At 45.3% G+C, this 25,719-nt stretch overlaps 1 protein-coding gene across 1 annotated transcript in view; it reads right to left on the bottom strand.

Moving 5' to 3' along the window:
- Nucleotides 1-10,434: 10,434 nt before the first annotated feature.
- The window catches only part of LOC103901451 (probable cation-transporting ATPase 13A4), a 44,768-nt gene continuing 29,483 nt past the window's right edge, over nt 10,435-25,719 (bottom strand). The window contains exons 18-30 of the mRNA XM_009282344.1: nt 24,195-24,319; nt 23,034-23,197; nt 21,856-21,978; nt 21,128-21,207; nt 19,733-19,775; nt 18,717-18,826; nt 17,806-17,902; nt 16,990-17,062; nt 15,552-15,726; nt 14,868-15,082; nt 13,290-13,378; nt 11,116-11,196; nt 10,435-10,656 (exon numbers count right to left, since the gene is read on the bottom strand). Of these exons, the coding sequence (XP_009280619.1) occupies nt 10,435-10,656; nt 11,116-11,196; nt 13,290-13,378; nt 14,868-15,082; nt 15,552-15,726; nt 16,990-17,062; nt 17,806-17,902; nt 18,717-18,826; nt 19,733-19,775; nt 21,128-21,207; nt 21,856-21,978; nt 23,034-23,197; nt 24,195-24,319 (1,597 nt within the window). The remainder of the gene's footprint in view (nt 10,657-11,115; nt 11,197-13,289; nt 13,379-14,867; nt 15,083-15,551; nt 15,727-16,989; nt 17,063-17,805; nt 17,903-18,716; nt 18,827-19,732; nt 19,776-21,127; nt 21,208-21,855; nt 21,979-23,033; nt 23,198-24,194; nt 24,320-25,719) is intronic.

Below are 25,719 nucleotides of genomic sequence, written 5' to 3'. Positions count from 1 at the left end.
GGAAGAAGAAAGATAGCACAAACAAGAAAGAAGCCTGGAAAATGGGGGGGGGGGGGGGGTAGTGGTGGAAAAATACATATTTTTCTTTTTTTTGTAAGCATTGTCATTTTGAACTAAAGCCTGAATTGAATCAGATTTCAACATAAGTAAACAGTCCCCCTTTGTCTCTACCTCTCCTCTGAGAGGGCATCGGTAAACTCATCCACCACACTGTTCTGCACATCAGCCACTGTCATGCAGCTCCCTGGACGTGATACGCTTGCAGTCATTCCACTCCCTGGTTTTCAGAAGCAGTGCCCATTTCTAAGGGTCTTGTACCTGGCCCTTACACGAAGTCCGGCTGTGTCCTTTGTGGACATTCTTGTGGCAAAATGCTTGTACACAAAGAGATAAAGTGCAACCCACTGTAAGTAGGTGATTGCCTACTACCAGCCAACACCTCCCATAACTCTCCAGGGGAAGGAAACTCAAGAGAGGTATCGTTAGCTGGGTGGTGTTACTAGTTCTCTCTATTTTGATCATCCAGGTTGAGGTGCATTTCATTTACAGGAATATGACCTCCAGTCTCTGGACCGGAGTCTCAGCAGTTTCCCCGCGTGGGGCAGCAGGATGCCCACCACTACCACCGCAGCCTGTGCTTGCAAAGTGCTCCCCAAGCTGTGTGGGACACCTCCAGCCCCAGTCCACCAAGCTGTGGAGCCGGCACCTGAAAAGGCAAAAAAGAAGGACTGAGGGAATTACAGGCCAGTCAACCTAACTTGAATACACAGACGGATGTGAGAGAAAACTCTTAAGCAGTCAGTTTGTAAGTACCCAGGGGATAATAAAGTGATAAGGAGCAACTAACATGGATCTGTCACAGGAAGATCCTATCAAACCAATCTCATTTCATCCCTGACAGGGAGATGCTCCAGGGAACAAAAGAGAAGCAGCTAATGTGGCATATTTAGGCTTTTGCCCCATGAGATATGAAGACACTGAGAAATAGGACTCTTTTATGATGGGCTGAAGGGTTGAACCCTAAGTAGGTGTCAGTGGTTCGCTGTCCATCCCAGGGGACCCAAAATATTCATGTTTTTGTTAGCAGGTTGGATAACAGGACGGAGAGGACAACTGAAAGGTGTTCATGACACTGAGCTGATGGAAATGCTTTAGAGGAAAAGAAACAATGCAGCATGATTTTGGGATGCTGGCCAAATAGTCTGAAATGACCATATGAAATTCAGTAAAATGCTGCACTTAGTAGCTGGAGGAAACAAGTACAAAATGAGGAGGTAGTGGCCAAGCAGGTGTACGACAGAGAAGGAGATGTAGCTAATGGCAGGTTGAGTTTCCGCTTGCCAAAAATGTGACTGTCATTCTGAGCCACAGTAGCAGAAGGCTGGTGGGATCTGTAAGATGAGAGGAAATTATTCCACTCACCTCGCTGTTAGCAAGTCCTTGGCTGGAGTTCAGGCTCTAGGAAGGTGCGACCTAAATGGCAACCGTCCAAATGACAACGAGATGAGAAGTTTGGAAAACAAGACCCATGAAGAAAAGTTGAATAACTGAGTTTGTTTAAACCAGAAAAGACAAGGCTGAAGGGAAACATAATAACTCTTAATAATACACAAAAGAAGACAGTCAACTATTTTTTTTCTCCTATTCTTATTAGAGACAAGGAGAAATCAGACGAATTTCTTGTTAGATTAAACAATTAGATTTTCAGAGTTAGTTTAGATATTCAGGAAGATTTTCTAACTTAGAGGATAGTAAAATACTCAAACAGGCTACCTAGCACAGGGGTAAATCTTGTGCAATAGAAGTTTTTAAGGGAAATCAGGACATAATTTGCCAAGGACGATCTAAGGATAGGTAGATCTTGCCTCAGAGTAGGGAGATGGACCAAATAACCACACTGGGTCCCCACCAGCTTCATGCTCCTGTGATTTCTGCAGGAACCCCTGTCCAAGCTCAGTAAAGCACAGCCCAGACCTTAATTGCAGTGGGGCAATGGCTCTCTGTGAATTCAGATCCAGGTAACCGTATTTAACAGGACCATTCCATTTATTCCTGGGACCAACCAGTCTGCAATGAGACACCTGCACAGCAGTGGCTGTCAGGACTTACATTTCTTCAGTCCCACCTGTATTTTTTCTTGCGTATTTTCTGCTGGTTTTGTATTTCTCCTGATGTTCCCACCTGCCCTCCTCTCTCTCCTTCTCTGGGCTCTGATCAGGTTTATTCCTAGCGCTGGTGAGTGTCTGATACCAGGTTATTAAAAAAAACTTATCTGTATTGGACAGCTGAACAAAGCTATTGAAAAGCAAAGCCATGCTTTGATTTTAAACCCTTTCTCCCAGTGTCCAACTGCTAGCAGTTACCACCTGGACCTCTTACCCCGAATGCCCTTGCTCTACCTCTACCTGCCGTGCCCCAGCCATCTTACAGGTTGGGTTATCTGAGTGCAGTCCTACCAGAAGTCTGAGATTGATATTTTTACAGCATGTAAACAGACCACAGGCTTAACAACTGCATTCTTCACTTCAGCTGCAGGTGGTGGAGCCAAGAAGGCAAGTTTACTTAAAAGTCATCCAGGTTTGTCCTGACCTCTTGAGAAGCACGGATGAGACATGCTGTTGGTAAGCACAGTGAACTTTCCAGTAACAGCCGAAATGATTCAAACACTTGCTGGGTATCTACGGGCACTGTGCATGGTTCAGGTATCATCAGAGTTGTTGTAGCTGTACCACCGCAACATCCCCTGTGCACTAATCCAGCATCCTGGAGAGGACAGTGGGTCAGCCCACGTAGGACACTGCTCTTACAGGGCCAGGCGCCTCCAGCACTGGGCTAACTCATCCCTGGCGAGTTCAGGGGAAGCGTGCTGCTCTGTGCGGTGGAGAAGCATGCCGCTCTGTGCAGTACCCCTTTCAGCTGTTCACACATGGGGAAGAAAGAGCTGGGGAATTGCTCTAAAACATGCCACCCGCCAGCAAAGCAAACAAAACATTAAGACCTGCATGCAGATGGGCTGAAAGTTGACAGGGGGCATCACATGGTGCTTTGTCTTGGGGAAAATGGATGGATAAAGGCATCTCAGAATCGCTGCTGGCTCCTGGTCCCTTCCCCCAGGTCTGTTCACCTGGCACAAGCACCTGCTGCTCCGAGCCTCTCAGCTTACCAGTACAGACCGTTTTGGCACTCTCCACAAGAGAACAATAAAGAGAAACCTGAATCTCAGCCTGCCTGAAAGCCTTTCTCTTCCCCTTTCCATAGCACTGCCCAGGGCGGTGATGGGGGGACTTGCTTTCCAGGAAGATCCTGTTGCCACGCTCCAAAAGAACAAAGGAGCCTGAGCTGCTGCAGGGGCGATGCTGGCTGGGGGAAGAGGGCTGGCGGGTAGTGCTGCAGAGCTCAGTCCAGGTGAAGCCCTCAGCATCAGCGTGCACCCGCAGGGCTGTGTGTTATGCACGTGGTAGGACACATCCAAGGCAGCATCACTGAGGGTCTCCTCAAGGAGATCTGGGCATTTTGTGTGCGATTCCTGCAGCTGGAGCCAAAACACATGCTGCCTTGCCCAGGTACCTTAGCTGTATATTTCTCTTAGTTATCTTACCTACATACATCACCCGGCTACCTCACTGACTTACGTGGAGGAGAGAGGCTGCAGTGTAGTGTGGGGAAGGCAGCCTGGGTCTATTGGATCTCTGCCTTGGCTTTTGCAGGCACTGAAGATGCATAGCAGAGTCAGATATTTCAGAGAGCAAGAGAAAGGCAGCGAGGCTAAGGTGAGAGCCCTGGAGAGCTTGTTCAGATCTCTGCCTTTGTCACCATTTCCCTGAGATGCCAGGCAAGGCCCCTGATTTTGCACAGGGGGTTATGCCAAGAGGCATTTGCAGCCTTCCTAGCTGACAAGTCAAACCAGAAAGCTGTGTGCCCAGCTTCGCTGGACCACTATGGAGAGGAAACCCTTCCGGAGGGCAATCCAAACCTCCTCCGTTCAACTCCAGCTCTGAATAGCTGCTGGCGACACACGGCTCCTGTCCCTCTTCAGCTGCTTAGTCAAGAATGGGGGATTTGCCAGATTCTGAGTGGGGCAAATCCAGAGGGCAAAGAGCTCCCTGCCCAGAGCCATGGCGGGAGGAGGCACAGAGACAGGAGAGGGACATGCTGGGGCTGCCTGCCTTTTTCATCCTCTCACTTTTCCCAATTTGAACTCTCCTCCTTATTGGTGCACAGCATGTCCCATCTTACTGCTCTTCAGGTCCTTTTCCTTCTTTGTGCACTTAATAAAGTTCTATTTTTGCTCAAGTATCAGGTGTCCATTCAGTTGTAAGGAAATGTGAAGCTGTAGCCATGCCAAAAGGTTTTTCTGAAGTATAAAGAAACCAGCAGGTAATATACAGAAAGCAGTAAAATGGCACCCTCTGTCCCCAAAGAAGCAAAAGCGATTTATAATAAAATTTATATTTATTTCAGCAAATAAGTCAGGCTGTATTCAGTGTAATGTATACGGTTAATCAGGCACAACATGGTCCACACAAATGAGCAATCTCCTATCCCTAGAAGTTTAAAAGGCAGCTACAATAAGCATTTAGTATCTCTGGTATGTAACAACACAACATGTTCTCCAGTGTTCCCAGCCCACACCACGGACCATGGGCTGCTCATCAGCCACTCACCCCAGCTGCCCTCCAGGGCATAGGGTGCATATGTGACATCCCTCATTTCTCTTCTGTTCCTGGAGATGTTCTCCATTTCTCCTGAGGATCCTGTCAGTGTCCAGGGCCCTTTCCCTGTGGCGCAACTTCCAGGCAGAGGAAGACAATCATCAGCCCATGGCATGTGCTATACCAACACCCCTAAACTTTAAAGACAGTACCATGGTGCCTTCAGTCCTCCAGAGGTATCCCCTGTCACCAGGACATGGCCACCAAGCCTTGCATGGGTAGTTACACATGTCCTCATGTTCTTCCCTGAATCGTATGCTTGCCTAACCCCACAGCAACACAGTCACTGGGGCAGAAAGCCTGGTCCGGTTGACGAATGCCTGTCTTGCTTAGAGCCTTGGACTCAAGCCTTAGGCTGGCATGTCCACATTCCTGCTCTACAGTCTATAGCGAAAGGATGGGATGCTCCTGTACGACCTGTGCTCTGAAAGGCTGTAAAGATTTAACAGGAGCAGTAACAGAACATCGCGAGAGGCAGCTTGAGGCTCTCATGTAAGTCAGCAGTGAGTGGGCAGTAAGCTCTGTGTAAGGGTGATCGCAAGGAGGAACGGAGTGGCAGGCTGGAGGTTCAGTGCAAGGAACAGAAGGCAGCTGGCAGTGCCCAGGGGTGCAGTTCTTGTGACCTCTGCAGAGCTCTGCTGCTTTACAGCAACAGGCAGTTCTGCTCAGAGTAGCTGTTAGACGCTGGCTGGCACGTGCGTGGTGATTGCATGCAGCAGTAAAACTTTGTTCATTGAAAAATGGCTGAGGGAGCATTGCTGATTTTCATGGCTTGGAGCTATTGAATCAAGATTTACCTGGCCTTGGGTGGGGTGCGAGAAGGGAGTAAGACATAAATGAAATGTGCCTCTTCTCTGAACCACTTCCCAGGTCCAAAAGCACTTCTTCCAGCGCCTCCCAAGTAATCTGTAGGTTCAGGAGAAAGAGCCTGTTGTGATCTCTTGATGTCCTCTTTCTCTCTCCAGCCTCACTCTCTTCTTGAAATAGGATGCTCTTTTTACCTGGAGCGATCTATCATGTGGCCTAGGTGAAAGGCTGGGGCAATTACACAGTAAAGTGGGAAGTTTGTATTCTAACCCTGTCTGCTAATCATCTGGGAAGTACCAAAGAGCTTCATTAATTAGATTTAAACAAAACATACAAATGGATGTTTCTTGACTCCCTTTTACCTACAGTGACCTATACCGAGTAATCAAAGCTGTGTCAGTGACAAGCACCTCCAGTGGTCACCAGCCACAAGCGACACCGTGAAAACAGGGCACTCCGGAGCAGGGACAAATATGCTTTGTATTTCAGACACACGGGATATTTGGTTACTTTCTTAGAATAGGAATCGTGTCCCCACTGTTGATAGCCAACCAGGAAGAAAATTTACACAGCCTGGCTTGGCTGACGGCATGTTTGAGTGTTGCCGTTCCTTGAATGCATTTGGCAATTAGCCTATGGTGCACTGAACCATCATGCAGCACAGCACGACCCTCCCAGCTCAGGGGCTGCGTGCCATCTGCCCACAAACTAGACAAAGCTGTGGAGGGGTTAAGCACTGTCTGGTGGCGGATATTAGTGCAGAATGCTCCAGGACTGTTTTTCCAACATGAAGACTTTAGAGGCCATAAGAGCGAGTAATGAGTCCTCTAAATTCAGCTGTTGGCACCAGACACCTGCAATATGTGGGTGGTCCAGGTACCAGCTATTCGTGCTTTCCTTTCCTGGTTGGTCCTTGGCAGGTACTTTGTCCCCGCAGCCTCCTCTGTAATTCTCCTGAAGAGCTGTGTTGTGCATCAAGTTCCTTAGCACCAAAAGGTGCTATGTGAGTCGAAAGCTGGTATGTCTTGTAAAAGGTTCTGGCTTGTTAATATTATTGTACACCTACAGCTATTATTGGTGAGGGTCTGCATTTTTTCCTCCTTTTGTTGTGTGTGCTGCCAAGTAGGCTGAGCTCTGGGGTGCTGATGAGTAGACAAAAACTGTGATGACTGTATCAAGATAAACAAGTAATAAACAAATGGGAAGGACAAAAATAAAAGTGGTTTTCTTTTTTCATTAACTAGGACAAGTGCATTTCACAAGGAAAATCAAATTTTGAAATTAGCTGTTCAGAGCGCTGCCTGGCGTAGACAAAAACTGTGATGACTGTATCAAGATAAACAAGTAATAAACAAATGGGAAGGACAAAAATAAAAGTGGTTTTCTTTTTTCATTAACTAGGACAAGTGCATTTCACAAGGAAAATCAAATTTTGAAATTAGCTGTTCAGAGCGGCTGCATGGCTCGGTGGATTGGCTGTGCTCCAGGGAGTCTGCCCCTTTGATTTAGTTGTAGAAAGCTAACCAGGACAGACAGTGTCTGCTGGCAAAGATCACTGGGGGTCTTTCCAACCAGTGTCCACTGCCAGTCATAAAAGGAGCAAGCGAGCCTGGAGCTTCAGCCCTCTAGGGGATTCTTCAGCTGTTTGGACAGCTTGGACTGCAGACAGGGACTGTGGAAGCCCCATCCAGGACTGTCAAACTGTCTCTTCCCTTATGCAGCCACAGAATTTGCGAAACACCCCTATAATACCCCTACAAAACAACTCTTTTCATTAAGTGGCTAAGTTCTATTTCTGTTTCTCTACTATTCTGTCAGTGTTACACGCTGGGAGTGCCAAGCAGCAAGTTCAACCACTCAGACAGAACTGAGCGCCTACATTGTACCTGTATCTTGCATGCACAAGTGAAGACGGGCAAAAGGAGCGTGGCAGGTGCCTGGCAGACAGACTGTGCAGGCAGGAAGCTGCTTGTTGCCATCCTGATTTCCAGAAGTATAAGATCCTTTCAAATTAGAGAGACGCTCGAAATGCAAAATGCAGACGTGAATCCTAAACACACTTGAAGCTTTTATTTTTGCTTATTCCTCATTCCGACCCTAAATACATTCTCAGTCCAAGTTTGAGGGGACCAGCCCAGCACTGGGGTGTGGACCGGGACCTCTGATGTTCCACCAGAGGTGAGGGAGCAGAACACAGGGGCTTTGATGTGTGCGTACGAGCTGGTTTCTGAAGCAAGGATGAGCATAACACGTGGCTCGTCTCCCGATGGCCAGAGTTTTGCTATATAAGCAGTTCAACGCAGCTGGGACACACTGCATAGCTCTGCTGATTGAACTGTGGCTGATGCCACTGAGGGAAGATGATAAAATATGCCCCGGTATGGCTGGAGACATTGGACTTGCATAGGAAGATGGAACACAAGACTGACATCTTAAAGAGTGGCGGAGGTTAAATATCACCTACCATCTGAATTCTGTTCTCTTGCAGACAAGGCTGTATTTCAGCAGCAGGCAAGCAGGTCTTTATCTTGTCGACCCTACAAGCGCCACAGGTTTGCCACGAGTTGATACTTTTATACTGTCAATTGTGACATAAACATAAATTACATGCCTAGTCTGTAATGCTACTGCAGCTGCCAGTTTATCACATGCAGCAACATATTCCTTCTGTGCGGGAGTTCATAAATAGGACAGTGAATTTTGTCTCCAAGGAAAACGTTACTGCATCTCAAACAGAGGAAGGCAGGAATATCTCCACTAACCTGCTCTTTGGTGTCTCCTTAAGCTGCAAGGAGTGCATAGAGCATCTAGCCTTCACTTTCCAATGTACTTTGCTGCAAGCTGGGAACTCATCCTAACTTTGGAGGCACTTTTATGAATAAATGTGAACCATTTCTGCTTTGTGTCAAGTTGTGTGGCTTTGTGGCAGGCATTTACCGTTAGGTAAACTGCAGTAGGAAGGTATTTACTCCGTTCGCTTATGTCAAACCTGTCTAAAATGGGGAAAAAATTTCTTTGAGTCAAATAAATGTTTTATTCAAGTTGAAACATTTTTGGTTTGGGTTTTTTTTTTCTTTTTGGAAAAATAGTATTAGTTATTTTTTGACTCAAGCTAAATTCTTTTCAAACACTGTTCTGATACAGACATGTTGGATCAAAACAATCCATAATCCCTTCTTATTTGCTCTTGGTTTTCCAGAGCTACTTTTTACTCTAAAAGACCAAAGGAATCTTTACCATGACTCCCAACCTGCCTGATTCTCTGGATTTCTGTGGCAATGCAAGAGTGCTTTAGCATCGAATGGTGGGAACATACAGTGCCCAGTGTTGAAGTGCTCCCAAAGTGCTCCCCAGCCCCACCCAGGAAAAGCATGGGCAAGCTCCAGCTGTGAAAAACAAATTGTGCAGTCGGTTCGGAGGGGACAACTCCCCTGCACACCTTATCCAAAGAAGGAAGTATTCCTCGTGGTCGGAAGCCTCCCTGACTGAGATCTTGTTGTTTTACCCAGCTGGGGGCCGAGAGTCGGAAGCCTCCCTGACTGAGATCTTGTTTTACCCAGCTGGGGGCCGAGGTTGCAAAATACAGTGAGCACAAGTCAGCCTAGCATCAAAGGGCTAAGAATATGCGCGGGTAGAAGCTGCTTTTTTGAGTAGGTAAAACCTGCAGAAATGTGCAGCGCTATTGCATTTATGCACGGCAGAAGCAGCACAGCAGAGTGAGTAAGAGTCACCATCAAAGGTTAACAGGTGAGGGATAGGAGTTGATGAATGACACACGGTGTGTAGCATGTGCAATTATGGTTGGAAACCAGAGCCAATACCTCAGATGGTTCAACTTAAGAGCATGCCACGGAATTTAATTAAATTATTCTGAGACCTAGGTGGCTCCCTGTCTTTTAATTCAGGCCTTAGGCCCTTGGGGGTAGTAACCCCTTCAATGTCTGCTTCTTTTGGCACTGGTAAGCCAGGAGCTGATGCCAGGCGGCAGCCCAGCTGTGCAGCATCAGCTCTAGTAGAGCAAGCTCACACTACAAAGGACAGCATGTCCTTGTAGACCCACAGGATGAGATCATAATTTGCAATTATCATGTGTTTCATTCTACTTTTTAAAAATGGATATCCCAAACAAATACCTCCCTCAAAAAAGAATTGTAAAACAATGAAATCATTCTGCTCTGTAGGTCAATAGATTCTTCACCCAGAAAATGCAAGCACCACATGTTTTAAACTGAGAAGAGGGCAAACAGGTTGCCTGGTAGCAGTGAGCTAGCAATAGAGCTCTGCATTGTTCCCATCATGGGAAGAGCATAATGGTGCTGGGAGTGGATGCTTCTAGAAGGTTTTGTCTATCTGCAGCTCCTTCCAGCTCCAGAACACCAAGGATTGCCAGAAGGGGGGAAAAACCCAACAAATGCCAGACACTGGGTAGCAGTATCTGAAACTCCAAGAGCTGTAGGAATCCCAGGACCTGCCTATGTTCAGCAGCCTCTATCAGGAGTATGTTCTACTTGTTTTCTCGAAGGGGATCTCCCCAGAGGAGTACTGGTATCTGAATTAGCTACTTCTCATCTGGAGGAGCCCCCACCTTTATGGACTGCATAATGCAGTTCAAGAGAGGGATGCAGCAATGGGGTGTTTCAACCATGAATATCTTGCCAATATTCAGCAAGTTGTTCCATTTACAGCTGGCAGCCATTCATACATGGGCAAGGGGACAGGAGAAACAGTGTTGTGGCTTTATGCTACTGCAGTCAGCTTTTCTGCTTCCAGTTAATTTAAAAATAAGCCAGAGCTGGTTAGTCTCAGAATGGGGGGGCAGCGATGGGTCGGTCCTTCCTCTTTTCTTACATCTCTTCAGATAGCCCTTCTACAGCCAACTGCAACTGTCCTGGACACGTGTCCTCTGCAGTTTCCTTCAGAGTGCATCCTCACTGCTGTCAAATGTTGGATTGCTATGGCCTCCCATATTTCCCTCTACTAATATTGCCACAGAATCTGAGAAGAAGGTTTCATTCAGAGGTGGCCAAGCTGAGTCCTGTTCTAACACTCGCTGCAGCCTCTTGTAATGGCTCTTGGAGTGGTACCGGAAGGTCTTTTTCAGCAGCAGCCATAAGGGTCTGTTCTCGATGACAGCTTCCTGTAAAAGCAAGAACAAAAGGAAGATTCTGGAGGACCTGGACAGCAGTTTTCCCTCTTCATCCTGCTCATCCACATCCCTTAAATATCCTTTTACTGACCACTTCTCATATCAGCTCCACCAGAGCTCTCCAGCAGAGAACTGGGACCAGCTCCTCCTGACAGTCTTCAGGATCTGAGTAGAAAACACCAAAGACTGCCCATATTTCTCTAGCCTGGGGCAGGGCCTGATACATCCCACTCACCAGAGGAAAGAAAAGGTGGTTGGGCCTTGCATTCCCTTGTATCTGATTATTCCGATATGGGGCTTTGAGGAAAGAGAGTAAGGGTGAGGTAGCAGCAATGGCTCGTTTTACTAGATATTCCCAAGCTGGACTGAGGAGGAGGGAGAAAGAGTGAGACCTGATCCTTTCATCTCTCCAATTAGTGCTGACAGGTACATTCAATGAAGCATGCCCACCTCGACAAGGAAGGACACAGCAAGTGTGACTGCAAGCATTATCACCATGGAGATCCGCCACATGGTAGGGGTGCAAACGAGCTGGGAAAAAAGCAGGAGAAGCTGTTCAACAACATGTGTGCACACTAGACACTGGTGGGAGCTTGTGTTATAGAATCATTTAGGTTGGAAAAGACCCTTAAGATCACCAAGTCAAACCATAAACCTAACACTGCCAACTCCACCACTAAACCATGTCATCTACACTCAACCTCTTCCCTGGGCAGCCTGTTCCAGTGCTTGATAACCCTTTCAGTGAAGAAATTTTTCCTCACATCCAATCTAAACCTCCCCGCCACATCTTGAGGCCATTTTCTCTCGTCCTATCACTCGTTACCTGGGAAAAGAGACCGACATCACCTTGCTTACAACCTCCTTTCAGGTAGTTGTAGAGAGCAATAAGGTCTCCCCTCAGCCTCCTTTTCTCAAGGCTAAACCACCCCAGTTCCCTCAGCTGCTCCTCATAAGGCTTGTGCTCTAGACCCTTCACCAGCTTTGTGTCATCAGAAGCCAGGATCCCACACTGGTTGTACACTGCTGATGAGCCAATAGTGCTACTTGTCTTGAGGAATTATTGATAAACATGCTTTTAAACTTATGATGCAGCAGAGAAAACCGTACTCCAGAACTGCAACAGGAAATCTAAATGCTTCCTTTCTTTCTAATATAGGAAATAGTTTGAAGTCTGAGTATTTCAGCTCCAAATCCAGCTCCAGCTTCCCACAGCTGGCAGCACTGGCTTTCTGGCTGCAGCTCAACTTATTTTCAAGATGCAGCTCAGATCCAAAATTGGGATCAGCAGTTTCTCCAGGGCTAGGCTATTGCAGAGTTTCTTATTGCCACTCCCTCCTTTTCTCTTCTCAGCAAATCCAGTGTATTCCCTCCAGACAGCCTGGGAGTTTTGCAGTTCTCCCCAAAGGCATCTTAGCCCCTCACAGCTGCAGTGCTGACAAAGTCCTGTGTCACCACAGTCCACAACAGGATTAAGACTTGCTTTAAAGTGCCATCTCGTGGAAGATTCTTTAACTGGGTCTGCCCGCTGAGCCGCTGCTCTAGAAACAGTTACACCACGAGGCAGCTTTAACTAGTCAAAATCCTGGATTTTGGCATTCAAAATCCAGGTCCATTCCCCTTGTCTATGTTTCTCTTTCCATGTTTATTTCCATTTCTAAATCCACTTGCTAACTGTCACACAAAGATACAGGACTGGAAGCAGCATCATGTTCAGTACTTGTTATTCAACGCCACCACGCTTCATTGTTCTGATTACAAATGTACTGAAAAAACAGCTGTGTGTTGCTTTTGTAGTTTTGTTCCTGTGACTCCTACCAGAAGGCTGTGAGAGTGTTACAGTGGAGGAGGTTAACATCTCCCAGCCTCAACGTACTAATTGCCAGGTCCACTGACAACCCTGTCCTACGGCTGATGTAGATCTTATCCTTCCCTTGCATTTCCCCTAGGATGGATTTGCACAAGGCAACTCCCAGCTTGCATTCTGCCAGACTAAATAAGCCAAGCCCTATTGGTATTTATTAATCAAGGATCAAGATAGATCCTCTATTGCCATGACAGCCCCACTAGTCTTTCTCTAGAAGTGTTCTAAACCCAAATGCTGCTTTAGGAAACTGTGGGCTGTCTGAAATTTAAACAGGGAACCTGAAAATATTGGGGACTGAGAACTGAGAGCTGCTGTGAGTGCTGACTGGAAGATCTTCACAAAAGGGTCTGTGTGCAGAGTAGCACAGCCTGAGAAACACAAGTGCATGGTGCTTTAGTTTAAATTGGCAGGGCCTAGCCCCTTTCTTCTCCTGGCTTCACAACTGTCAAGCCACCAACATACCAAGCATGGTAAGCTTAGTGATGTCATCTTCTGTTGCATGGAACATGCGCTGAAACAATCAAATGTACATGTGTAGCTGTCCAGGTGTCAGAATGCACAGATCTTAGTTTGGAGCTACCGTATCTCCAGAAGGTTCTTCAATCACATAATCTAAAATCCATCTCTTTAAATTTGATTTGTCTTTAGAGGTGCCATGTATCCCTGCAAAAGTCTGTGCCTTTTGTTAAAAAGAATCCCAGTGCACTTATAATGGGACTGGCAGTAGGAAGAAAACCCACCTTGGAACAATACTTACATCCATCTTAGAGTAGAGATCATCAATATCAGCAAACACCAAGAAGAGGCAAATGCCCAGCTGCCCTATGAGCACCAGTACAAACACATCTGAAGGGACAAGAACAAGCAAATAAAACTACAGGTTTATGAGCAACCTCAGCTGCTTGCCTTTACTACAGAAGATTGTAATCATTTTCTGTGTCAAACAAAAAAAAAAAAATCCATGAGATAGGAAGGAACTTCCAGCAAAAGAAAAACGAACAGAGTAAAACTCCAGCTTTACTCAGTCAAGCAGATATATGTGAGGCTGGGACAAGCCTTGTAGCCACAGATTTAAAACGCCAAAAGAGTATTTTGGACATTCAATCTGACCTCTCATGTCTGAGAAGCCTTCGAGCCTTCCAGTGAGTCTCACTCAGTGCCTTCTGTCATTCAGAAAACTATCCAAGATGTAGTCTTGCTCTTGTTGATAAGATTAGGAACTCTGCCCTCAATTTCAGTGATATCAAGACTTTGCTCTCTATCAGGATCTAAAGAGTCTAAGTAATGGAGAATCTATTGCCCTCCCCATCCGTAGGCAAATGTTCCAGTGATGAGTAAATTCATTTTCTCTTCAGCTGGCGTGCACCAAACTTCATCCCCCAGCCACTCACTCTGATTTTGCCTCGTTCTGGAAGACTGATGCTGCTATCTGGGAGGAATGGCCCCTCCTCACTATTACTACACCAAAACAGCAAAGCCATGAAATCTGCAGCATTAATTTAACTCTTCAGCCAAAAAAGAACTAAACAGAGCTTTGCCCGAGAGACAGCTGCAGGATTTGTCCCACAGAGAAAAAGAACAGCTCTCCTATGCCTCACTGCAACTTCCAGAACTGCCACAATCATATGTGCTCATCTTCCCTTCACGTGACAGTCTTTCAGAGGCAGAACAGACCTACTAGACTTCACCCCTTCAAGTTATTGCCTCTTTCGACGTTTCCTCTTTAAAGAAGTTACGGTCACAGAGTTAGCAAATGCTAAACGTCTCTGGTTCTGGAATAGGAAACAGGGCCTCTGCAAATGTGCAGATTTCATTGCATGTTTTCTTCTGAGATAGGCCCAAAAGAATGCTCTGAACATGAGTTCTCTCAAATACCGCTCAACCAGCATGCTCTGGGGAGACAGGCATAGGGCTCTTCCAGAGTTATTCTAAAGACTAAAGCAAAGTGAGACCACCTAATTCTGGCTCTTCTTGAGATGTCTCATTCAGGCTGCCTTAAGTAACATGATGCTCCTGCCAGCCAACACCACCTTCCTGCTACTCCTTAAAAGTTTTTATCAAACTCCATTTGTCTGTTTCAGAAATCCAAATGCCAGGGCCAAGTTTTTAGCAGTACAGAAGCACAAAGTGTGGGCCCAGCTGAGAGAGCTGCTGGTTACAGGATGCCACTGGCACTAAAACTTCTGAAAAGGTGGCCTTCAGTCATTTAGAAATCTAATATTGGGGTCCTGCTTTTTTGGCTGGCATCACTTTGGTCAAGTTTTAATTTTTCCCTAGTGAATTGACCTCCTGAGTTGACTTACGCACAGATCCCTCCCTCTCTCCCCATACTTACAGTTTGTGTAGATGGGTTGCCTGAAAGGCTTTCCCTTGGAAAACACTAGTGCTACGATGAGGCAGTTGATGGTACTTAGCAGCCACACTGTGGTGTTTTCATAGCTCTTGTAGCCATTGTCCATTTGCCCATGGGCTCCATCTCTCATCCCATGGAGCCCCAGGCTGGAAACAGAGGAAGAATTCTCTACGTGGTCGTTCACTGAAAGGCAGGCACTGTAAAAGAGTGTCACACTGGTCAGTGAATGATCACTGTCCTGGTTATTTCCCCCAGCTTCCACTACCACTATCAGGAATCCTCCCTCACAGCCACGATTTGCTCCTGCTACCCCAAGCATGTAGGTTATTGGCAATGTCCTCAATCTTACCCACTGGGTTGAGCTTGTTGAATTTGGCAGAGCCTGAGCTCAAACCTACTTGGATACCTTGGTCTTCCCTGCAATCAAATACTCTTTGTGCTTAACAGAAGCATTCTCACCACATGCGCTGTGCTGCACAGCAGACTTGCTGGAGAGCTTAGGGACCTGCAGGCAACACTGGTTAATGTGTTTGCACCCTGCGGGGAAGCACAGGGTCTGCCTGCAGCTGCTGATCAGGCCTATAGTTAAGCTTATCAATAGTATCATGCAGACCTGTCCCACCAGGTCTGTCCTGTGTCACCCAGAGTCCCAAGAACGGGACCTACCTGTGTATATTGGTCTTGGAATACCAACGCTGCTCCTGGACCACCACAAACCCGAAAAGCTGCATGCTGAGGCTGAAGAGGATGTTAAGTACAACAGAGAGCAGCAACGGGGGCGAAATGAGTTGGCTAGGAGGCCTGTAGGTAGCCAGCTTTGGATAGGCACCTGTGAAACTCACTGAAACATGCACAGACATGTTTAGTAGTGTGTCCAAAATACAAGCAGTGCTGCTGTGTATTACTGACTGTTATCAATGGCCAGCGCTTTTATAGTCTATAATATTTTTTATAATACATACAGATACTATATCAAGTACAAAATACAGAGTTGTTTTCTTACAAAATCTTATTGGCCACAGAAGAGGTTAATTAATGGCATCTGACTATCATGAAGCATTTTTGGAAAATAAAATGTTGGATTTTTATTTTGTTTGGCTACTGTCAGGCCCAAGAATATAAGGATATGCTCAAGCTCTCCTGTTCTCTTTCCGTCACTTGTCAACTGTGGCTTGGGATTTTCTGTTGCCCGTGTTCTGTGCATCCACCTGGATTAAGCACCTAGTGCCCAGTTATTTGAGCTGGTGGAGGACTGCATTAGCTGACCCAACAGGTTCTCCTCTGTTCTTAGGTTTAACAAAGTTATCCAGACTTTGAGTTAAAGATCTATATAGAAAGCCTTGATGCAGTGTTCCAAACGGGCTACTTACACCAAGGTAGCTTTTGGCACCCAGTATTGTGGCTGACCCTTTTAGGCTTAATTTAATCAAGGCCTTTTCCAGTTGTCTGTGTTCCAGCAAGGATGGAAGACAGCTATGTGTTTTTGCTATATGCTTTTCATGCCCCTGCCCTTGCCATTCCTGCTTCTCAACCTCTCCCTGCATTTACTCTATCTCAACAACCCCGTCTTTCTCTTTCCCCTCCAGCACTGGTTTCCTCTCTTATTCTTGGCTTACAACTTCCTGCTCTGTACCGTCTGACTGTAGTGTCTGTCATTGCTTTCTTCTCCATGTTCATCTCTCTTTCCTCTCGTGCTTCCTGCCTACACAGCTTCAAATATGAGTTGGACTCCAAACAGTTGATTCCTATACTTTTTCATTTGGGCATGGATCCTTAGGTATCATCTTAATTTGCCTTCCTAAGTCAACAGGAAAAAGCCTGAATAGACTTTCCACTGCATTAAGTCTGTTTTTACTCCTTCTAGAGGTAAAATCCCAGTTATCAACAACCTACATGCTCAGCAAATGCACCACTAAGAATTACCCATCTTATTTCAGAGCTTTTCTCAAACAAGATGCCTCCTCCACTAATCTAAACATCCTGTACTCTATGTAGTCTCTCTTTTCTTCCTTTCTGTACATAGAATTATGCATTTCCAAGGAGGTGAAAAATATTTGAGATCATTCTCTCATTAATACATAGGATGACTAAGGGGCTTGCTTACTTGTCACACCAATTACAGTGGTAATAGCCAGATCTTGGAACAAAAATTGGTAATTCCCAAAGGAGTTTAGTTGCTGAAAAGAGGAACACAAAGAAAAAAAATTACAAATCAGACATTTGCTATTGGCTTGTTTATATCATCTCCAGAAAGGCGTATTATTTTCATGGAGCTAATGTTCTGCTGTTTGTTCTGAAACGCTACTCAGCAGATAAGGGGACCACACAATCCACCACCCTGCCAACAGATCGGTCATCATTGGGGCTGCAGTGAATACTCTCATTTTGTGCATTGTTCGGACTAACGACGCTTCCAGCTCGCTCAATGCAATAAAAAAGAAGGCTATTTGAAGAGATGTGCTTTCTCAATGCTGAGTCTGAGAACTCTGCACTTCTGAGTGCAAAGCCCTCCTCCCTATTTGGGAAGAAGCCATGCAAAAGTGGTTTAAGGCTCTCCAGGGGATTTTGCTTACTGTCAAGTTAATTCATGCTTTAAATGCTGAATAAATTGCAACAGCATATGCTTACATCAGATTCTCCCTTTTCACAGACCTATGCCCTCATCCAAAACACTGTTCAGTATCTCAGCCTTCTTTTTGCCCAGCTTGGATCTTGAGCCCACTGGCTGAAGTTAATGGGAAGAATCTTTCCAGTTTTCAGCTGAGGGTACAGGAGGACCATATGATCACGCCACAGAAGTTTGCAGCTCAGATAAAGGTAAAGCTCCATACCCTAGTTTTATTCTGGTTTTTATGCCATGTTTCTCCTACAAGGGAGTAGTAGCTCTTCCAGTTCTAGCCAACATGTTCCCAAGACATACCCAGTACAGTAGGAGAACACCAAGGTACTGAATGGTGCTGTACAGTGCCATGTACTTGAACATGCAGAAGGAAGTGACGAGGGCAGCACGGCCTTCCCTGTGTGAAGACATTAATAAAGGACAGCAATTAGGTGATGGGTCTGCTCCTGTTGCCAGTCCTCTCAAAACGCTGTTGAAAAACAAGGCACGTGTCACAAGTAGAGAAGTCTCTGCCAGTTTCTTGCTGGAAGGTGAAATAAATAAAATCTGGCCTGAATGAAAGTAAAATCTTCACTTGCAGAAATCTTGCTGCAAGCAAAAGGGCTTGATTCCAGTCATCTATGTTCCCAAGATTACAATTTACCCCAGCGAGTTTTCCTGCTGACATTAATAGTGCAGGTAACAACTCCATATGAGGAAAAACATACAAAGCCAAGCAGCTGATCAGTGAGTTCAAACTAACAAGTCCTCTCCTCCTGCAGTGAACATATAGTATCCAACGAGGGTAACACACGCTCCCTGGTTATTCATCTGCCCCAGTAAGCAAAATCAGGACGCTGGCATAACAGATGCTAATGTTTTGCTTGCATAGGGTATCAGAGGCAGGGCCTAACAGTAGTGTACAGGTTGATTTGTGGACATTGGATTCAGCTTTATGGAGCATTGATCATTTTACTATTTCTTTTGCATTTAAAATACTGCTAATGACATAAAGCTCAGCTGCAGATGCCCTCCTCCTGTAGTTTTGAGGGAATTAATATATCTTAAAGGAATTTCATATGGGAACTAGGCAAATGGCAATTTCAAGGTCAAAGACATTTATTTTTCTCTAGATATGTACATTCTGGCCTGGTGGGAACACCCAACACTAATATTTGAAAGGAGTGGGAATTGTCTACTTTATGAAATAGGAAACAAAAATCCACGCTTACCTGATTAGCTCTGGCACACATGCTATGCTGGGGGTTCGGGATGTGAAAGGTGAAGCCACAGATGCCTCCTGCTCCGACAGTGATATCCCTGCATGCGCCACTTTCAAAGCCTGAAAGTCACATTCTTCTTCAGCACTCACAAACCAGGAAGACACAGCAACTGACACATCAGCCAAGAAGTGACCCCTTATTACAGGATGCGTTCTGTGAACAGCAGTCCCTCTTCACTGCCTGGGTGTGCTCCACCCGAAAGGTTCCTCCAGTGGGATGTGGTTGAGGCATCGGGTCCAGAAGAATGGGGATGACAGCATGGGAAAGTCCATTTTCCACAGACCCCAAAGCCATCCACTACCAGCCGCAGAAGACAGGTTTGGCTCTGCCTCCTTTGTCAGCACTTATTTGCAGTTACACCTTATGTAGACAGTCTAGGTTCTCTGCTTGCTTCCCCCAGGAGAATCCTTGGGACTTTGTGTTAGGGCAAGTGAGTGCTTCACTGCCTAGGTGGCATTGCTCTCACTGCCACAAGGATGTGTGAAGTCATGGAGTGAACTGAACCTGCCCAGAAGGGAGTTATGGGTCCCTCCTGAACACGGACCCTTCCTTTTGGAAAAAACAACTTTCTTGCACTTCTAAAATGTGCATTTACAAAAACCTTGTAGGGCTACAGCTGTTCCCCATGGAAACTCCTCCTCATCCTAGTCTTCTCCACCCCCAGACACTGAAGATGTTGACAGAAACCCCAGTGGAGGATTTGGAGAATCCTCTGGTGGTTTTTGCAAAGGAAATTAATCAGTCCTTGAGACCACAAACTGCAACAATCTCTGCCTAGGACAGCTCTTGCGGGTAAGGACCACACTCTGGGATCAGGCCTGAATCAGTACTGGTGCGAGTACAGCTGCTCTGTGAATAAGCAGAGCACTCCCATCTCCAGCATGTGCTCAGTTTGGGATATTCTACTGGCATTGCATTCATTTTTCATTTTTTAAATAAATATATTGTAAAGAATTTTCACTTACCCCGCAGTCATTGGCTCCATCTCCACACATGCCCACAAAGTAACTAAAAAATAAAGTGAACAATAGTTCAGTCCTGGGGAAAGTGTGACCTATAAACAGGAGGCAATCAGAGCCTCCTCCATGCGAGTCATTTATGCAAGTCATGCAAGCTTTTTCTTAAAAGTCCTTCTGGAAAGCTGAAAGACTGAAATACAAGCCCAGGACTCTGGACTGTGCACAAGCCTTGGGCCTGCACCTCAGACGTGTCTACAGTAAAGAGTTTCTGCTGTGATGGACTAAAGAATACATTAGTATGAAGTTTTATGTTCACTACAACGGACTCCGTCTCCCACCCTCACTGGGTTTAAGGTCAATCATAACAGAGGAAAGGGCTAATGGTGACAGCCCTGCTCAGAAAGGAAGGATTGCAGGCACTGGTACCTCATGTTCACTGGGAATAGACATGAATGGGGACTCTGCTTTGAGGTCCAGTCCTGCCAGAATCTCCTAGGGTAGACAGAGAGTGATAGAGGCAGCTGGAGTAGAGAGAGAACGAGAACATGGGCTTCACAGTATATCTGGAGACAGCTCCCCACCCTGAGGCTGAAACAACCTTGTGAAATGATGAGCCCTAAAAGTAAATCCTTGTATGTGCAGCATCCAAGTAAAATCAGCCTAGTGCTTCAGGAGCTGACTCGTGTCTTTTACTGCTGAGGCCTGGATTTCAGTGCAGGGGAAGTTCTCATTGGGAGGTATTGATGGTGCTCCAAGGAGGCCAGACAGTGGTTGGGGTGCTCACAACTGCTCACACCAGGCTGATAATCTGAAATGGCCTAAATTGAAAACCCTGCTCTAGGGCAAGGCCAGGGGCTAGCTAGTTGAGGTGAGGGTGGAGGTCTTCAAAAGACTTGTGAAACAGCTGAATGACAGGCAACAAGACACTTGGGACTCAGGAACATATATACACCACTGTGAGTAGCACAGGGCATACCAATCCAGACTGCCCTGCCATGTTTTCTAACCCATCACACTGAGTCAGCAATAGTGCAGTAAAAAGACTGCTAGCATCAGAGAAGCTGCAGTGCTGGGAGATACTCCTAAAAATCTTGGGTAGACAAGTGCCCCTCCTTCAGGTCCAGAAAGAGAAGTAAGAATGAAGGATGATGTGAACAAACGAAACCCAGAATCATGGGAGTGTTAGGTCTTTGATGGGTTGCCAAACCAACATGGACTTCAGTGTCTCTTCTTTAACAGGCTTTTGGAATCTAATTGCCAAGCTGTATGTCTGTGGAACTTTCAGTTTTGTGCACTTCCAGGAAACACTATGTTAGATAAAAGCTAGCTCTTACTAGACTCTTTTCAAGCCTGGAAATTCATCAAATGCTTCCTAACTCTTAGTGCTCATTATGAACTTACTCCAGCTTTTGAAACTCTTCTACAAGGCTGGATTTCTGACCAGGAGACATTCTAGCAAAAACTGTTCCGTTCAGCAGGAGCTGTAAGGAGAAAAAAGGAAGTGATTTTTTAAGCACTTGAGGCAAGAGTCACAGTGATTTCAGTGATAATCTGGAATAGAAACCACCAAAAATTCACATTTCCAAACAACTGATGCTAGACTCCAAAGCAGGAAAGGCTGATGTTCAAAGATAAAAGGTATCTTAATTAATATTTTGAAAAAATAACAATCACAATAAGGACAAGAGGCCTGATGTGTCATTTGAGTTACCTGATGAACACAGATTACCAGGCAGGGATTTACTAGAAAAGAATTCATGAGACTATCCTTTCCATAAAACAGACAACTTATGCTGAATTGCATGCTGTGTAATACCATGTTTCCTCCTATTCTCCAAAACATGGGAGAATCAGTGCAGTGCAAGGGCCAGGCATATGGGCACAAATGTTTTAAGTCATGTCCTCACACCATGAGGCAGGTCTGCTCCTCTCACGTGCAGGAAAAATCCAGGGATTTTCAGATCCTTCCCCATATGTTAATATCAGAGATTCATCCAGCCCATAAGTATTTCAGGGTTAGAATTGTTCCCAAAAGATGTCCTGGTACAGATCTCTTCAGCTAATTATATCAGGACAATCCAAATCTGCTGAATGGCCAGCCTACTCCAGTTAAATAATCCAGATCTTACCTTTGGAAGTAAGTGCCTGAAATGCTGTGCTACAATTTGGTAAGATTTTCCACTCATGGCAAAATGATACTGGCCTGATCCCAATGCCAGCCTGATTCTTCGTTCAGTCTGACTGTCATCCTCCTATAAAACAAGACAGAATGAGCACTGCTCCCAGGCGCTCACAAGCTACTATGTGCATTTACACAAGCACTACTACAAAGAAAAGGGCATATCATGGGAAGGGCACTTGTGAAGGCTCTGGGACACCTGGGTTCAAGGCCCATTGCCTTTGCCTGGATTTGTAAAGGGATTTAGGCATATAAAGCCATTAATTTCAGTGTGAATTGGGTGCTTCATATGTCTTAAAAGCTGGCCCTCAGCGTTGCCACATTTGGTAGAATTTATGCAACAGTGCCAATCTGGTGGGCTGCACTGTGAGCGGGGCTAGTGAGAGCATAAGGGCACCATAGCTAGGCATGCCGTTTTGAAGTGAAATATAGTGAAGATGCTGCTCAGGCTGAGCTTTGGTAGAAAGGAGCCCCTCAACAGCCTCTGCAGAGATTCCCTACCATCTGCCTGACTCTAATACTTCTCAGAGAAGGGTCAGCACCTTCAGACATACTCTTCAGGGAAAGAGTAACTGGTCTTTGTTCCACTTTCTTTGTGGAGATGCTTGATAAAATATAATTTCTTAGCATAGGAAGACTATATTTCACTGTGCATATGCAATTTCTCAGCAGTTAATCCGTGGTTTAATTCTGCAGGTATGGGGAACTGTTAACTCTACGTGCTTGAACAGGGCTGGTTCATTCAGTGCAGTTCCATATATTTTAGGTCCACATCTATGCTATCAAATTTACCTTGCAGTGAAAGGAAACATGCATTAAACTGGTATCAGCTAAGCATGAGGGCTAGAGAGAAATCTTCCTTGGGCTTCTGCAAAGCTGTTCTCAAACCTAGCTAGACAGTTAGCAAAAACGTGTTCACAAGATAATATGCTAGGAAGGAAGCCCTAGGGGAGTACATTTTTATAAAGATCCCTTCTTTTTAAACACTTTTCTAGCACATAACATTCTGACATGGACATGATGGTGAATGACTGGTCTGTTATACTAGCATAATCCCACTGCATTATTTAAAGCATTCCAGCCTAGTTTGTTTTCCTGCTGCACAACACCTGCTTCTCATACGCTCACCAGGCTTCCGTAATCTTCAGTTTTGTTTTCTTCCAGTGGTTTCCAGGTTATAGATGCTGAAAAAGATCCAGGTATTTTGTTTGCTTCCACAAGAATCACTCTGTCTGTTGAAGAAATCATCCCAGCATTTTTGGCAACGGTTACAGCTGTCTGAATGTTGTCACCTAGAAAAATCAAGGGGAGTATTACCTAAAAATTTCTGCAATGAGGAATTGTTTATGGAGGAAACACTAGCCTTTTCTTGAATTCCTAGTTTTCCAATATATCCACAAGAATCAGTAAGATTTCAGTGCCTTGCCTAAGGAAGTTTTTGATAAAGATCAAAACTTTGCAGATGAGGTCTGTCTCAATAATTAAATGTATTTTCATCTGGAAATGAAATATTTTCATTTTCATCTGGAGGTGAAATACTTTCATCTTCAGCTTGAAGAAATCCAGATGGGGAACATGCTCCTAGATAATATGTTTTAGACAAAAACCAATAAGGGATTCACTGCTAAGTTGCTGCTAGTATCACTGATTCTCATCAATCACCCTTAGATGGCTTTGGTGTAGGATGTGTGCTGAAAGGGGTGAAGCCCAAGAAGGCAAGATCTGTGTGACTCCTGGAAAAATGTCTTTGGACCATGGAAAAACTGGGGGTTATCCTATCCAAATCTAAACCAGCCCTTCAAGAAAAAAATGGGATAAATAAGGACTGGTAGAATGAGTTACCAGATGTCATAAGGTTCAGTGATTTGTCCTGGCATTCATGCTCCATCTCTGCTCATTTATGACAACAGGATTTCATGAGGCCCTATAAAGACAGGATCTTGCATGACATGTCTTTGTGCATCTGATAACCTTACCAGGGAGAACAAATGGACTCACTGGAAAGCATTAGAGGAACAGGAAGGCTCTGATCTGTGGTGAAAGTGGGACAGATTCAGAGTTAGGTATCTGACACAGCCTGGTGAAGTTGTCAAGGATATAAGCCTGGATGGTTCAGCTCACGCCATTATTACAACACAGATGCTTCTTGGACTGTAATTGTCTGAAAGATACAAATGTCTGTGCCTTCCTACCAGTGGTGGTGACAAAGCAGCAGACTGTTCACTCAGATGTCATCGAACTCCCTGTCTGGGCCAGTGGCCACATAAATAATCCACCCCTTTTAGATACCTGTGACCATAACACTTCTGATACGGGCAGCACTGAGCTCTTCCAGGACAGGCTTTGTCTCCCTCTTTAATCGATTCTCCATTATCAGCAAACCCAGGAATGTCAGATCAGATTCTACCTCCTCCCTAAGAGTGAAGAACAGACAGACAGATTTAATTCTTTTTGCCTCTGGCCTGTTTTTCCATTGAATAAGCTGATAGCCAGTTATAACTGTTAACCATACCACCTAACTCAAAAGAATTAAAATAACTTGTTAGTTTTCAGCAGCCCCAGGCTGCCTGTCTTTTGTGGTGCTATTTCAACACCAGCAGGGCTTACTTCCCACTGGCAGCAAGTGGTGCTGGTTGTGTATGGAGGAACTTCACTTCATTTTTCATCCTTCCATTCTCTTCTTCCCTTGTTCTGAAGAATAAGTTCAGTATATAGCCAGCTTCCAGCTCATGCTTGCTTAATTACCAAATCAAAAAAGAGCCAATTTTGACCTACGTGCTCCACATACCAACATGAAGCCTGATGGATAAGTTGGACTGTTTTCAATTCATGTACCATCCTTAGCCAGCATGAAAAAGCACCCTGAATTTCCTGCTGGATTCCCAAACTGTGGTGGTCTGATTTGGAAAGTTCATGCACACTAGTCCTTCTCATTTGAGGACTGTACAACAAAGAAACACACCTTAGTAAACGTATCTGCTACTCTTGACAGTAGGACCTGAGCAAACAGCATGTGGGAACCCCAATTCTGTTCCCTCCTACTCTTTTCTTTACACCTGTGCTATTGCCTGTTTTACAGTTGAACACATGCAGTTGAGAACAGAATTTGGTAAACAATCCCATCCCTGAGTCATAACTAGAGGTCTCTCAGGGAGACAGGTTGACTCTGAAGAGTCTGAAAAAAATAAAAGCTTTCAAACACTTATTTTAGCCACTGTAGTAAGGAGGAGGTGATGCCAAACACTTGCATGGCAGTCAGAGTAGCTGAGTCAGGCGGTGCCTGAATAGTCATTGCTTTCACAGCAGATCTTGTGTTTGACCTCCAGTTCTCTTTTTTTCTCCTGGCAGTATATACATCACACATGCTATAACTGCACACACAACTGCAAAATCTGGGCCATATCACACACATTTGCTCATTGGGTTGGATAGGTCTGTTATGACACCTGTCACAAGAATTAAACAAGACACTTGCACTTTGCCTCAGTGTCATTGGCCTTTTCAGCAAAGCAAAAAGCCCTGTGAAAGAGCAAGTAAGCCCCATCTGGATTAGGACCTGCAGCTAGCAAACAGAGAGGACAGCAGATGCTAAGTAACCGCAAATGTTTCAGAAGTGATGTGTCTGGAGTATCACAGGCAAAAGCTAGAGGGATTTGGGTAAAAGCATATGGATTCATGTGTAGGTGTTCTTGTGTGAGGCTTGTGGAAAACTAATGCCATAGGCATAGCAGTAGAGTTTGCTGGCTTCTCTAGAAACTAAAGAAAGCTAAAGCTATAAAGCTAAAGGATTGGACCAAGACAGCAGCAGAAGATA

Source organism: Aptenodytes forsteri, unplaced genomic scaffold (assembly GCF_000699145.1).
Source record: "Aptenodytes forsteri isolate BGI_AS27 unplaced genomic scaffold, ASM69914v1 Scaffold404, whole genome shotgun sequence".
Classification (NCBI taxonomy): Eukaryota; Metazoa; Chordata; class Aves; order Sphenisciformes; family Spheniscidae; genus Aptenodytes; species Aptenodytes forsteri.
This window is presented reverse-complemented; position numbering and strand designations above follow the sequence as displayed.